Here is a 17,377-nt window from a genome sequence, read left to right on the forward strand (position 1 = left end):
GGAGATAATACAACTGCATGTTATTTCTGACTTTGGATTACAGAACCATTAGCAATTAGCCCAAAAAAATAATAATAATAATAATTAAAAACAGAATCATTTACACAAACAGTTTCCTCTCTGGGCATCTTCAGCACCATATCAATATACCTTATTTCAACAAACAGAACAAGCTGATCCAGAAATTGTAAATCACAAGGCTACAAGTATGTTTAACTGGAAAAATAGAGAAATGTGTTACCTTTATTAGGGAGGAATCGGTTTCTAAAATCTGATCATATTATAAACAGACACCACCAACCCAAATGTTCAAGGCCCATTGGCATGACAATAGAAAATAAAGGAATGGGCTTGAACGTCTAAAGTGAAATCTTTCAGTTTAAATATAATTTAAAAGGTTATGGTACACCAACTGGATAGGGGAAGACTGAAGAACTCCCAATACATTCCTCATCCATTTGTCAAACATTCTTCGAATGTCGGCATGCTAAAATTGACTACCCAATCTACATAATTTTCTCAGGATCATGCTGCTCCCCAGCTGGAAATCATGAATAGTAAACTGTATCACAGTAGTTGCTTGGGCAATGTGAAGGAAAAACTCTAAATAATTTCATTCATGTACTAACTGCAAAATTTATCGATTTTCTATGGTACAACCAGCTTCCCAAATTGAGAGATTATAACCCTTACTTTTCTGGAATAGAGCCATAGCTTTAAAAGTCATCTGTATCTTCATATTTCATTGTGTTGGGATTGTCATCAAAACCTGAAACCTGGAGCAAGCCCATTTAGGTCAAGAAAACGTCGTCATCTCACACCTTAGACTTCATCTTGACCTGTCCTATTTGATTTCTCAGGCAGTTCATTTTGCTTTTTCTCCACTGCCCCATGGTGTGCTCTTCAACAGGCTGATCAATTTTCATCCCTTGGTCATCATCATTTCTTTCAGAGTCTTCACTTCCCAGACTCGCATTATCACTTGCTTCCAAGTGTTCATCTGAGGCATTCAACTTCTCATGCTTCATTGACTCAGTTTCCAATTCCAAAATCACAGTCTATAATTGATATGGTTTCTGGTGGCACTTTTACTACGTCTAAGACCTGAACGGAGCTCATCAACAGAACACGCTTCAGTTTCCCTCCTAATGGGGCCAATCAATTTCTTAAATCTTCATCACTACCCTCACTGATACTTTAGGAGTATACATACTTCTTCACCATCTCCAGCATTTTCTTTATCCCAATCATACCCCTCATCTCCTTCAGTGCTGCTGGTAGTCTTCTTTCTTTGTTTACGTCTCCTAAAATATTCATCATCATATACACCTTCTCCAACTATATCATAATCACCATCAAAATCTCCCTCGTTGTCTGAAACTGCTTTGACAATGTTTGCCAAATAGTACCTTTGAGGCCTCTGTCTTCACTCTTCATAACATGATATCAGTTCAGGGTACGAATGAATCATGGCAAGCAAAGAAATCTAGAAAGAAATAAGCGGAACTACCTCCTATCCAATGGTTTTCATAATTTTCTGGTGAATTTGGAGATTGGTGCCTCGAAACTCGAAAGAGTCATTGTTGAGGAAATTTTGAAGGACCACTCTGTCCACCAATTTGAAGAAGCATCAGGTTTTGGAATTTCTGTAGGATCAGGTAACGCCTGTTTCTGTTTCATTTAACAATAAATAATGAGAAAATAAGTCACGACAACATCTATTATTTATACAAAAAATAAAGAAAAGAAAATTCCTTTACAGATGGATGTACAAGCATGAAGTCATAGAGAAGGTATCATACATAAATTTTTCAGGTGATAAAAATACATGGTCGGTTAAATTATCTTTATAGCCTCCTTGATTGATTGGTCTTAATCATCTACAGAATATAATTGAATGGAACAATCGGATATCTGAATGTCCCACTTTAAATTAAAAATGGATTTAGTAAAAGGAACCACCTTCCTCCCACTATGATGTTTCCACAAAGTAGTGCCATTGCCCGGTACCTAATGGTAACAATACAGAACAGATAATCATGCAGTATTTTGTGCCTTCAAAATTTGCGGAAATATCCTTCTTCTTTTTTCATTACACTAACATCTGATTAACTTGCAAAAAGTGATTGTTCCTGTAATGGTGCTCCATGGGGAATATCATGCAACACCAAAATAGGTTAAGATAAAGATTTTTGTATGCCAATGGTGGATGAAGACGCATCTGCACCATAATATATGAAAAATTAGAGAAGGAACGTGCTGTATTCAGATTTTACACTTCCAAGTAATCATGAACCATCCATGAAGGATTATTTGACAGATTTAAGATAGTTAAAAATTTTATAAGGTAATTTTTTTTTTTTTTTGGGAGCAAGATTAACAGATGAATCACGTCAACAAACATTTACGTTAATACAACTTTAGTCAATTGAAAAGGAACCCAATTAAGTATTTAGTCAAGAAATAGTTGAGTACCTTTTGGACCTTCTCAATCTTAGGAAGCATGTGAAATCTTCAACTTCTTCTATTTTTACTTGAGCAAAGCTTTTCCTGTGAATAGTGGATAGAGAACTTCAAAGAAAAGGACAAAAAAGCAGAGAAAAAGAAAAATGACATGCAGCTTCAAATGATAGACAAGACATTTGACATTCAGATGAATACCATGATACCAAAAATTGTTCAGTAAAGATGAATAATCCATCTATCTATATTTAACGTTAAGCATTATCCTGAGTGGAATTTTCTTCTTTTTCTCAAAGAGGAGGTCCAGGGTTCAAGTCCTAATTGGGACAAAGTCGGTGCGTCTTACCTATCAAAAAAGAGAAAAAAGAAATATATATATATATATATATATATCTTCATTGAGAGTAGGTCCATGAAACACTTGCCATGTCATCTCCAACAAACTCCAATATTAGATTGAAACCAGTAGCATGGACAGCCATGCCAGAATTGGCTGATTTAGTAGTCAATCAATGAACCAAAACACACATATAAGATAAACCACCTGCTTCATAAGAAGATGATATAGTAATCGCAAAGGCTCCTTTTTCTTTAACAAGACAACTTAAGCATCCTCCAAAGTTTCTTTTTGGTGAAAACGCCATCATAATCCACTGAACTATTTAAACAAGTTCTGTTTCTTGCTACTTCTACTCCAACAAGCAGTGTAACTCTATTAGAAACAATAACACCAAATGCTTTGGAGAAAGCAAAAAAGACGTGTATTGAATTCATCACACTGCACCCATCCCCCAACACCCGTACAATAAAGCACATATTAGCATAGATTACCAAGAAGCATTCATTAAATCGAGTTTAACCCTGCTTGAATAGAAGAATTAAAAGCTTAAACAGGAGACAGTATACCTCGGCAAAGAAGAAGCATTCCGACTATTCTAGAAGTTTAAGCCGTTAAAGATGGTGTAACTTTAGAATAATTTAAATCCTCCAACATACTCCACATCTAAAATCTAATTCGATCCTACATATAGGTTGAAATATAAACATACTTGACCTGCTACCACTTCTTTAAAAATAACATTCTCTAGATGCCAAGTTTAATTTTACTTATAAAATTGGTGTTCTTGTTGCTCCATCATGACCTTAGGACCATCAACCAACTTTAAATCAACTTTAGTAAATCTCATCTGACAATAATTTGTTCGATCTTCCAAATTAACATATAAAGATGTATTCCATCTGAAACTATTTTGCTTGCTTAAAAGAAAAGAAATAGGTTCCCATAAACTTCTTTCCCTTCAGTTTCAAAGTAGATTTTCATACCAAAAGTAGCAAAATAAGATTCTCCATGAAGGAAAACATGGGATGTTTTAAAATCAATAGGCAATATAATTATGAGCCTTGACCAAATTCCCAAATCAATGCTGAAAATAATAATTATAATAATAACAGTATTTTGTAGACAGTAGACTTGCTATTTTCAACCCAACAGTGCAGTGCATTATAGCAATAACAACACAACGAACCATTCTATGATGTATCAGAAGGGCAGGAAAAGATCATAGCAATATGCTACCATCTAAGACAGATATCTAAACCTCTACTTTTTAAACAACCGAATTCTGAACTCGTGATTGATCTTAGGATATTCACTCTGATAGATTTATGCCAGACAAACTGCTAAATGATCTGAAATTCACCTGAGCAGGACCAACTAAGCAGTTTACCACCCTCATCTAAAGAAAAACCAACCCAAAATATATTATTTAGTAATTAGCTAAGAATGCTGGAAGGCCTTTTGACACATAGTCACCTATGCCGACACTCTGAAAAATAATAATTCATTCTTGTTGTTCTCTTGAACAATTGCCACAGCAAAAATAATGTTGCAAACTCACAGCAGAACTCACTATTATCATATGATTATCTAACCCAAGCCTTGAAAAAGACTAAGGCAAAAAAGTGGCACCAATGTGTTATTAACTTAGGCATACCTAAAGGGAAATATCACTAAGATCAACCGTGCATTCACTTTCGGATATTAGTTGTCAAATTCTCAAAGAAATGCTTTGGAACTTAAAGATTGTGCGATGCTCCTATTGTCTTTATCATTTTTGTCTGCACTTGATTACTTTTAAAGAATAGTTCACTTGGCCAAATGAACAGGATATACTCCCTCCATCCCAAAAAGAATGTCCCTTTTTGGGAATCTAACTTTTTAAGAGGTTGAGTTTTAGTATTTTTTTTTTATTGTATTCGTAGTGAATGAATACCAAATTATCCATAGTGTTATTGTATTGGTAGTATTAAAGTAAGAGGAAATTGTTCTTGCTGTGATGTATAGACTTGCCGTTTGTATTCACCACACACACACAAAAGTATCAATATCATATTTGATTTAAAGTATTTCGATAACACTAAGTAACACACAATTAGGATAAAAAAAAAAAAGTAACCCACAATTGCTTCACATTTTATCATTGTTGTCTGCACTTGATTACTTGTAAACGATAGTTCAGTTGGCCAAATGAACAGCATATATAAAAGTAGGAGGAAACTTGCTTTGCATATGTATTCACTCCCATTTTTAAAAAAAAAGTGAGGTACAAAAGCAAGTACTTTTCTCAAATTTATTTATTTATTTTTAAAGTAAGTACTTTTCTTAATTTTAGGAGCTGAAATAATGCAACATTGGATTTAATACTATTTCGATCGCATATATAAAATAAGTAATGCCTATTTGGAGCTCACAAGACTTTGAAAAACATCAACGAGAACTACATTAACTAACACACAACTGCTTCAAAAGAAAAAGGGTCAACTTTCACCAAGAAGGAACACATGGGATTTGTTACCTCAGAACGGAGACGTATGTGAAGCAAAGTGTTGTTCAGCAAAATCAAAACTCCTTCGCCGAGAATTCAACTTTGATATCCAAAAGCCGCCTAAAAATCTACAACACAAATAACAAACCCTAACGCACCAAAAACACCAATTTCGCAATAAAATCACGACTTTCCACAGCTCCAAGCATTTAATATTGGAGAGAGGGGATGGTATTGGTATTGGTATTGGCATTGGCATTGGCATTGGAGAGAGAGGGCATCAAGTGAGAGAGCTGATTGAAGAGAAAGGAAAAAGAACCGTTATGTACTCCCTATGAGATTATTGATTTATTTTCCCATTAACAAATCTCCAATGAAAATTACCCGTATATATATATATATAAAAATTCATCGGCAATGGTACACACAAGAATGAATAATAATTGAATTAATAAAATAGAGAGTTGGAAATAAATTGGCTTAGATGGTTGCGATATTGTGTCTTCTCGGGCATCGATCTAGCATTGGCATGGTGAGTGAGAAATTATTAGTTGCAAGTTGCAACGATTGACTGACAGTTATAAACACATTTAAGTAAACTTAACTTACAATATAATATAAAACAAAATAAATTGACAAGGTGATCCTATTCCCTCATCCGTTACGATGAATAATTTCTCCTAGTGGGAGCATCTTTTTTATTTATATTATATATTTATTGTTAAATTTTAAAAATACTCTCACTCAAAGTACCCTACTTCACATTCTTGACTCCACTCAAATTTTTTTTTTTTTTATTTTTAAATTTAATAGATAGTCATCCTTTTTTTTCCAGATACACGTTCTAACGTTCACATGATCCGCTACTGAAACTGAACGTTTGAGCTATTATTAAAGCCCCACATTCATATTATCTGGCCATTTAATGGCCTGAATTCTTGGGTCATTAAAAGCCCAACATTCAAATATATTTTATGAAAAAAGAACGAGTTTACAAATACAAAAGTAACGGTGAAATAAAATAAAATTAACCACCCTTAAACTACTCTAAAAACAAGTGGAAGAACTTCTCCATACATCTAACAGTTTCACGTTTGGTTAATAGGTGAAATCAGGGACATCACTTATATATATATATATATATATATATATATATATATATATATATATATATATATATATATATTCAGAACAACAATGTTAAGAGTTAGTGATTAATTGGTAGATGAGCAGGGAGGGTGCAAGGAAAAGCATGTAATTCCCATTTTACATGACCACCCTACACTGTATATTCATAGCTGCAGAAACAATAATGCAATAGTCACGTACTGTTCAAATGTTTTTTCATTAGCCTGCATTAATTTACTCCTTTTTTAGACCAACAAAAAGAAGTTGAAAAATGATCCATGCCATTTCAGTTTTATCCTAACCAGGACATGTCTAGGGTTTCAGAAAAGTCACTAGCTAGGTTCCTACACACCAAGACGCTGGCCTGCTACTTGTGGAACACATATATAGTAAGGATCCATATTGCATGAATTATCAAATCACTCTTGAGTCTCTGATCCAATGATATCGTTGTCCTTCAAATCATGACATTTCAAAAATGGTGGTGCAAACGTACTGTAGAAACAATATTCTAGGGCAAGAGTGGAGTGCCAGTAAGACTCCATTGAGTCACAACAAAATGGAAATATATACATACACACATATATATACACATACGCATGCAATCATTCGCATACATATAAATGTATTTATTGAAGTTGTTCATATTCATTTTCAATTCCTTAATAAGGTTTTGAGCAACCCAAGCTCCATTTTTTAAAAAATAATGTTCAAGCTTTGCTCGTGTTTCTAGTCTGAGTTTGTCTGACTTGAGCAGGGACTGATCTACATTCAACTCAGTGAGGCAATTGCCTCAACTGAAATTTTTTATTATATAGCATTATACGTTGCTGAATTTTTCTTTTTCAATTATATACCTTTAAAATTTCACCATGGTCTTCACTGGAGTTACTAAAAAATATTACTATTGCCCCCACATAAGTTTCTGGCTCGTCCCTAAACTAGAGCATTGCTCGAGTTTGTTCATGTGCTGAGCAAGATTGACTAGTTGACTCATGAAACATACTACCAACTTCAGCATTGCTTCTTTGAGGTTTGGATAAATTAGAGAGGAGTGGACTGTCAACCTGTTCAGCGACAGTTGATTTTGAGTGTGAAAAGTCAATAATACCCTTATATATACGAGAATAATAAAATTGTCCTTTTATAAAACTTGATCAGATCTACCGAAAAGAAAATGTTACGAATGCCATTGAGCACACACGCCATAGAATTCCGTACTTTAAATTTGGAGAGTTGGATTAAAGTGTAACAGGTGGGGTGTATTTCATTGCCTCACCCAAAAGTGGTGAGAGAGAGTCCAAGTTCGGGACTCTCCCAAACTCACAATTGACCTGCAAGGAGGTTGGGAGACAGAAGACTTGACAAGAGCCCACTCTGAAAGTGAAGGTCTCAGACATCAAAACTTCTCCACACCCAATTCGCGGCCCACCTGGCGGGGATGGCAATTTTGTCCCACCGATTTCCCAATTATAATGAAACGGATATGGAATCCTTTTTGTTTGGTAGGAAACACACTCATGTACTCATTTTGTCAAGAAATATTACTATATTGTACTCCCTTTGTTTCATTTTAGACGTCGCATTCGAAAATTGTGACTTATAACTTCGTAAGTCACAATTTTCGAAAGCAACATTTAAAATGAGACGGAGATAGTAACTCTTTATAAAGTAATGTTGCAATTGTCTGACATTTAAAATGAGACGGAGATAGTAACTCTTTATAAAGTAATGTTGCAATTGTCTGACATTTGTCACAACGACTGATAAAGAGGCGAGTGCACATGGTCCATCATCTCACACCCCCTATCTCTTAGTCGGTGTTACAATGTTATCAATTATAAATTTTTTCTTTCTAGTAATTCATTATCTTCTGAAAAAAAAAAAATATATATATATATATATATAGTAAAAACGGTTATAAAATTTAGGAATTTAACAAAAGTCAAAAACAGATCTGCAATTATGAAGTTAGTAGAAAAAGAGAGTTGGTGGGAAATAATGTAGAAATGAATCAGAAGCATTAGGAATCAAATTTTAAGATCCTGTATGCTAATTCAAAACATCTGACAACCCATTTTTCAATTATTTTCCGAGTGCTGATTGAAAAGTTTCCCTATGTGGGCAAATCACTTTCAAGGATCTTTTCCATATTTAATAATACTTTCAAGGATGTTTTTCATATTTAATAATAACGAAAGTAGCGTAGGCTAGCCTACTAACATTTTTAGTTGTGCTTCAAATTTGAAAGAAAAAAATTGAAACACAACTAAAAGGGCTAGCTCGCTCAGTGTACAATGTTTCTATTATTATTGAATAACTATTCCCTATTTGGAATCAAAAGTAACTTATTTGCGAACAAATTAAAACTCAATCGGCAAGTTTGTTTGAATGAAATCCGAAATTCTCGGGAAATATTGAAAGACCATGATGATTTTTTTCTCTAACCCTAATTCCTAAACGAATTAAAGAGAATCAACAATTTCAGGTTTTGGATATTTTTTTATTTTAATCTTTTATATGATGTTCTTGGCATTAATGGACAACATTATTAGGCTACCTAATACAAAGCTATAAAAACTTGTGTGGGTAGGCTTCACATGGGGGAATAATTTTTAGTGCAACATATCTACTCAAAAAAGAAGCAGAATAGTATTGTCGTCCACTATCATCAACAACCCAGAATGGGAAAATAATGATAACCTCTGCTTAACCAAGAATGCATCACTCTTTTATTATTATATCTAATGCTATGTTTGTTGAAGGGAGGAATTGAGGAAGGATGGCTGAGTGAGGGGATAAAATAACCTTTTCGTATTCGGTTGAAGGGAAGGGAAAAGAGGGAGAGAGGAAGGATCTCCTTTGTATTTAAAATTTGGAATAGATATAGAATTTTAAATAATAAGGATTTATTAGTAACAATAATATATAAATCATATTTCCCTTCCAATCAAACAAAAAAATCACTCCACCCATCATTTCTATTATCCATTCTATCCAATTAAACAAAAAGGGAAGGAAACAACTTCCCTTCCCTAAGAATGTCTCTACATCCCTTTCCCTCTACCTCTTCTTTCCATCCATATTTTCATCCCTCTAACCAAACGGAGCATAAATGAATAAATTCAAAATTAAGGAATTTGAGCTTATTATACACACACATATATAAAGTGTTTTCACACCCAAACAAGCCCTCTGGGTAAAATAGGTAATAACTAGATTAGTAGTGGTAAAGATGATGTAGCAATTAGTGATGATTGTACAGTTGATGTGTCAAGTGGTTAAAGACAAGAATTGGTGATGATTTGAACGGCACATAACATAAGTTCATTGCAGTTCCAAGTAACTCCAAGCCTACGTTACAAATTTGTGTATGAAACCATTTTGCTTAGATGAAATCATCTCCGGATGATGTTTGAAAGTCAATACAATTACATTATTCATGTGATCACTTGAATACATTATAATTACAAACATGTATTGTGCAGTTAAAAATTAGAATTTTCGTTAGATTTTGTTTGAAACACAGGAGAGAAATAAGGCAAGAGGAGATCCAAATTGGAAACAACCACCAAAATCTGCACATAACTAATTTAAAACATAAATCTAAATTGTTAAACTTAAAATATACTTCTCAAATAATTTAAATAATAATATGAAGATTGATGAGATCCTAAATCAACATACCTTTTATTATTATTATTATTTCTTCTTTCCCCATGAAAAATGTAATGTTCTAATGTTCTTACGTTCACTTTTTCATTTTTGGTTGCTCCAAAATAAATGTTTAATTTGAAAAAAAGTATTATTTTTTACAACATTATCAATTTAACTGTCTACTTATAAAAAAGTAAACAATCACATCCATGAAGACCCGCTATGGATATTTTTGTAACTCATTCACTACCATTAGCAATAATCCAAGCAAATATGTCTTAATTTAGGTGGCAATTAAGATCATTACTTGGATTTTAGGTGGAGTGATCCATCTGTATTGTAGACCCGATTCAAGTCACTTTCGTTTAAGAGATTGGTAGGCCCAATGCCACTAAAGCTCACTGATAGGGAAAATACCATTGTCCAATATCTATGACGTCTACCCTTTTAATGTAACCAATTGAAAGTGATCTCTCTAACTCCAAACATATGAATCTGTGTATTATATAATTTATATATATACACGAAAATGATATCTGAGTAGGAAATTTATTCGTACTAAATCATAATAACTGTTGAATTTGATTGTTATGGTTTTTTTTTTTTATAATTATTTTTTTGGATCGCGAGTGAAAAATATCCTTATAATATGCATATAGAATATATAATTTCCTATACGTTCTAAAAAGTCCCTAATATTTAATTTTGAAGCAAATAAGAATTTGAATGTTACAAAAGATTAAAATTTCCATCTATAACTGAATAAAAAAATTAATTAAATGTGAAATAACTAAACTGTCCCTCATTATATATATATATATATATATATATATATATATATATTAAGGGTGTTTTTCTTACCTTTTTAAAACTCTAATCATATGGTTGGTGTAGATAAATCGGTGAGCAAGTGATATTTCCGATGTTATAGAGAGAGAAAGTGAGAGGTGCAAGCTAAAGTGGATGCTTTGAGACTGAACAAACCAATTCACATGGCCCTCAGAATTAATTCCGAGGCCAACTGGTCTCTCTCTCACATGGAAACGACGCCATACCATCAAACTTGTTGCTGAAGTAGAATTAATCCTCCTCAAATATGTAAACTTTATGTCATCTTGGACAAGATTTTTGTCACTTTGTGATTCACGAGTACTATGTAATAATTTCTCTTCAAACGGATCCTATCGGCTATATAGCGAATAACTAGATTACAAGTGGCAATGATATAGCATTTAGTGATGATTGTACAAGCTGATGTGGCTTAAAAGATAAGAATTGGTGATTATTTGGAAAGAAAGAGAATGGGCAGAAGAATGGCAGATAACCTAAGTTCATCGCAGTTACAAGTATCTCCAAACCTAAGTTAATTTTGCTTAGATTAAATTGTGTATGAACCATGAAACCAAACATAGTGGATACGCCCACAAATAATAACGCGACATATTTTTGATAGTTGGATGAAAACTTGAAGATACACGGAGAGAAAAATACATAAATCTCCTTCTTACTCTTCGTATTTGTTCTTCTCTGTGTATTCATTCCATTATTTCCAACAATATCTTCGACCTCATCCTCATTCAAACTTGACCATTTTTTAACCTTAACTCATTAATTTGTAATCCTTCAATGCAAGAGGATCCCTAAGAAAATATTTTCATAATCCATATAACAAAATTTTATTTGTAATTATCCAACAAAATTATAATCCTACAAAGGATGACCCAAATTAGAGGGAAACTCTTTATCATAAAAAAATAAATAAATAATAAGTACGAAATAAATAAATTATTCTGACATTTCAATTTGTCCATTGAAATTCAAGATCAAGTGGTTAAATATTTAAGAATAAAATATGAACATTGGTAGGATCCTAAATCAACAGGTTTTTTTTTCCAGGAAAAGTATAATCTGCACCAGAGAATGATAACCATGTGATTTATAGACAAACATACAGAATATAATGGGTGGCTAAAACGATTAGCAAACCACCATCCAAAAATTGCACTACTTTAGGTGGCCATTAAATACTTGCCTTGAACCTAAGCCTAGGGATTTTAGGTGGAGTGATCCATTTATATGGTGGACCCGACCCAAGCCAACTTCATTTAAGATGCTAAGCCCGAAAGTTGCTAATCTCATTGATACCAACAAAACTTACCAATCAAAAAATAAGGTAAACAATTAAATATTATTTTCCAATATCTATGGCATCTACCCTTCCTTAGAAAACCAATCGAAAGTGATCTCTGACCCCAAATAAATGTACATCTGTTGGGTTATACATACATACATACATACATACATACATATATACATATATATATATATAGAGAGAGAGAGAGAGAGTGCGTAAGCTAAAGTGGATGCTCTGCGACTACCAAACCAATTCACATGACCCTCCACAAATTTTCTAAAGAATCTGAGCTGGGTTGTTCTTGCTCCAATTTTTGATAGAATACCATCAAGACCAACTCCAATCTTTTGCAAAAACTCTCTCTCTAACATGGAAATGATAGGATACAATCAAACTTGTTGCTCAAGTAGTTATAATTCTGATCAATCTCAGTCTAGCAACCTTCACCCAGAGTCACTACCCCTGTATTCCCAGCCAACCCTAACATCAATTCCTTCCCTCACCTCACAGCTCAATCACCAAAACCACCATCCTCAAACCACCCATCACCATTGCATCGCCACTCTTAATGGCCACAACTCCTACATATCCTCTCTTGCACTTTCCGGACAATTACTTTGCGCTGGCTGTTCCGACAAAGAAATTCGGTTGTGGAAGCACAACGTTTTAACCTCCGAATTCCTTCCTGTAAATCTAACTGATAACACGGCAGCAGCTGGAAAGGGTGCAGTGAAGTCCCTAGTAGTTTTAGCTGACAAACTATTCAGTGCTCATCAAGATCACAAAATCCGAGTATGGAGAATTGATCATAATCAAGACAAGATCACGCTCTTGGCCACGCTCCCAACACTAAGTGACCGTGCCCTTAAGCTTCTAATACCCAAGCACTATGTACAGGTCCGGCGCCACAAGAAATGCACGTGGGTTCATCATGTGGACACTGTATCTGCACTAGCCTTGTCAATCGATGAGTCCCTCCTGTACTCCGTTTCATGGGACCGAACAATCAAAATTTGGCGAACAACTGACTTCAAATGCTTAGAGTCAATAGATAATGCGCATGATGATGCAATAAACGCCTTAACATTATCTAAAGAGGGACACATTTACACCGGGTCAGCTGATAGGAAAATTAAGGTGTGGACGAAAAGCTCAGGAGAAACGAAGCATTCTTTAGTTGCTACCTTGGAGAAACACAACTCAGGGGTCAACGCACTGGCACTGAGTACCGATGGATCCGTGTTATACTCTGGTGCATGTGACAGATCAATAGTGGTTTGGGAGAGAGATGATAGTGGCAACATGGTGGTTGCCAGTGCCCTCCGGGGCCACGCCAAGTCCATATTGTGCTTGGCAGTTGTGTCCGACTTGGTATGCAGCGGTTCTGCTGATAGTACTGTAAGAATATGGAGAGGTGTAGAGAAATGCTACTACTGCCTGGGAGTCTTGGAGGGGCATAAAGGGCCAGTAAAGTGCTTGACTGCGTCAAGTGACCCTTCTTATCAGTCTCATACATCTTTGTATCTCCTCTACAGCGGCAGTTTGGACTGTGACATCAAGGTCTGGCAGATTTTAGTCCCTTTTCCTTAGACTTCTTCTTCTTCTTCTACTTTTTTTATGTTTTGTACGAGTCTAGGAGTAGTACTTTTCTCATATTTTCTTTTAGATCTTTCCTTCTATTTTTCTTGAGTTTGTATTAGGATTGTTACGATCAAAAGACTTGAAATTTATGAACCATAAGGGAATTTAACTAGGGATTTTTAAAGGGCGGTTTCCCTATAAACTAAGCTATTGAAGAACGCTATCCTGGTGTTTAGAAGCGAAATTATGATTTTTATGATTTATTGAATGAACTGACCATTCTAGTTTTTAATTGATAATTGTCACTAACCTGACTTTAACGTGTATACATATTATATTGAGTTCATTATGAATGCTTCTTGATGGTCTCATGGTCCTAAAGAAGCTATTCTCTCAGATATTGTAAATAAAAAACACAGAGGAACAACATGGTCCCTCCCTTTCAATACTAACAAAAAAATAATAATAAATAAAAAATGAAAAATGAAAAGAAAGAAAGTAAAAAAAGCATGGTCCTTCCCTTTCAAACATGCAAGCTTACAAAAAAAATAAATAAATAAAATAAATAAATAAAATAAAAAAACATGGTCCCTCCCTTTCAAACATGTTTTTAACGCCTAAATCTGGTGCTGGTTTTCTTTACTCTGTAGGGTTAGTTGGATGGCAAGAACTCAAATAAAGCAAGGGCATTAAGGTCACAGATGAATAATTATTATAATACAGGTTAGTGACAATAATTCTCACCTTCCATCTTCTACAAATTGACAATATTCTAATAATTTTATCTATATTCTAAGTTGATTCCAACTTTCCAAGACAGTATATTCCATATCTAACTTTGACACGCCAAACCAAAACACTACATTTCTCATAGTCCAACAAATTTCCTATTCAGAAGTAGGTAGGCAAAAGCAATTTTCATCAGAAAATATATACGAAAAAACAGATAAGAGAGAGGATAGAAAGGCTCATTTTAATAATAAAGAAATTATTGTACAACTCTAGCGTGTGAACATTATAAAAAAAAAAAAGGATAAAGTACAAAAACCCCAAAAACTATGGCCGAATTTGCAAATAACTCTTGAAGTATATTTTGTGCATAATAACCCTTGAATTATCACATTTTGTTGCAAAATGCCCCAATGTCTGGACTATTTTTTATTAAATGACCAAAATGCCCTTTCTTATTGAATTACACTTAATCTATTTTTCTTATCGAAATAAATTATGAAGAAAAAAAAAAAAAATCATACTAATTTGATGACATATTCTCCATTAAATTTGCATAAATTTACCTTTAATTTTTTAAATTAATTGTTTAAATAAATATCGTAAGTACAAAATTTAAAAACAATTTAAGTAATTTCTTAATTTTTCATGAATATATTGCATGAAAAAGAGGTATTTTTTATTTAAGTAATTTATTAATTTTTCATGTATATATTGCATGAAAAAGAAGGTATTTTTTATTTAAGTAATTTATTAATTTTTCATGTATATATTGTATGAAAAAAAAGGTATTTTTTAGGGTAAATTTTTTTAAACTAAGTATAATAAGTTTAATTATAAATACTAAAGTTTTAATAATAAGTTAATCATTTTAGAAAATGGTAGTTACAAATCTATATATATAGTTTTCCATTTTTATGATAAATTGATACTAATAATAAAATTAAGGTAAATAGCATAATAAATATTTAGAAAAGATAAAAGATAAATAATTTAATAAGAAATGGTTTAATGAGAAAGGGTAAGATAGTCTTTTGTGATGGGTTTGTCCTTAATTGCAACAAATCAATAGTTTAGGGGTGACAATTTGTAGTTCAGAGGGTTATTTGCAAAAGAGCAATAGTTCAAGAGGTTTTTTTTGCACTTTACCCTTGAAAAAATTCCTACTTTCTTGAACACACTATTTACTTTCCAAAATGCATAAATGACAGAAATCACATTACTTAATATTAGAGGGACACAGTCACACAGATGCTACAATTAATAATATCAGAAAGCTAGGGATGTAGTTAATAAGTTATTCAAATGGTTAATGCCCTGTTTTATGCTCTCCATTGGTCGAGTTAATAGGAAAGAGGAAAAAAAGGCTCATTTTCATAAACATATATACAAATAGACAAACCAAAAAGCCAACTGCCCCTTAAGTAGCATTAATAATTTAGTACTTTTTGAAAGTTACAAGCAAAGGTTATAGTAAGAGTGACCATTGCCACATGGCAAATCAATTCTGCAATTGAGCATTTAGGCATTCAAGTAGAAACAAACAGGCCTTTAATAGGCTATGGCATTTCAAAGCTAAATAAACAACTCTAACCCATGATGCATCTGTTAAATTGAAGGGACCAAAACCAGAAAGATTAACACGTACATCATATGTTTAATTTCATAATATTTATACATATTTAAATTGTGCTAGGACTCCGTGGCAGCATCATTATATTAAAGAAATTAATCCTAACAAATGTTATCAACTTATGTAATACTTAATTACAATTTGACCTATTTAACTAATAATAAGTGGATCAGAAGTTAGGTAAAAGCCTTTTCTCCCATGCCAACATCATCTAACCCAATAGTTTCTCTCTTTGAAAATCCATCACTTTATATGATGTGAGGAAAGTTGAAAGTAGAAGGGGAGACACAAGCGTACAAGATTTACCTAATACTCCTCTCAGATGGACCAACAAAACAAGATATAACAATCATCCTGTTTCATGTTCTAGGTAAACCTCTTTCTTGTTACTTGGTTTGGTGTATACACACATGTAGGAGCCAAAAAATATAACCTGTGACTGTGAGACCATTCTACCTGAATTTTTGTGTCAAAAACCTGAACAAAATGACAATTGAATCACATTTTCTCCTAAATACAGCTCTAAGAAACATATTTTTATAACTATGTTTCTAGATAATCAAGGTTAAATCACCATGTGTATGTAATTTAAAAGCTGGGCCAGCTTGTTTATCAACCCAATTTGAGCACATTGGGCTTGTTTTTTTTACTAAATAATAAAAGTGGTATAACCGGCCCTACCTGGCCATTAAACCTAGTAAGCGGGCCAGAGTTGGTAGTCCATCGGCCGGAGTATGGGCGGGGATGGTATACCAATTACAAACCCGTCCTGGAGTAGGGATGGAGATGGTATGATGGATTTTCCAACGGGCGGAGTAGGGTTTAGCCAAACCCGTCCCAACTCCGCCCCGCTGCCATCCCTAACGGTTGTTGATAATGTGGTTAGTTGTGTTTTCTTGATTGACATGGATGGCTATTAGGAACGGAATATTGAAGCCTCACGATCCCACTTATGATTCCCAAAGTACATCCTAGTTGTCCACACCAACGAAGAAAAAACAACTAACCACATTATCAACCGTTTGATACTGTTCCTGAAAAGCACACGGATAATCGTTTCTAACCATCCTATAACCATTCCTCCTAGAATTTAGAAACCTGAATCGGTCTTAGTATTTGGGTGTGAAGAACATTGGTTTGTTCAGAACATCAAATTGTTAAAATACAGAATGACACGACAAAAATATAGAGAAGACTAAGGAAAGCACCAGAAAACTTGGGAGTGGT

At 33.7% G+C, this 17,377-nt stretch overlaps 1 protein-coding gene across 1 annotated transcript; it reads left to right on the plus strand.

Moving 5' to 3' along the window:
* Positions 1-12,456: 12,456 nt before the first annotated feature.
* LOC132284838 (protein JINGUBANG-like) lies at positions 12,457-15,007 on the plus strand. Its single transcript, XM_059786971.1, has one exon. It carries the CDS (start codon positions 12,577-12,579, stop codon positions 13,795-13,797), a length of 1,221 nt encoding a protein of 406 aa, XP_059642954.1. The 5' UTR covers positions 12,457-12,576; the 3' UTR covers positions 13,798-15,007.
* Positions 15,008-17,377: the final 2,370 nt, after the last annotated feature.

This window comes from Cornus florida, unplaced genomic scaffold (assembly GCF_030987335.1).
Source record: "Cornus florida cultivar Cherokee Brave unplaced genomic scaffold, ASM3098733v1 CherokeeBrave_3.0.0_Hap2_Chr11, whole genome shotgun sequence".
Taxonomy (NCBI): domain Eukaryota; kingdom Viridiplantae; phylum Streptophyta; class Magnoliopsida; order Cornales; family Cornaceae; genus Cornus; species Cornus florida.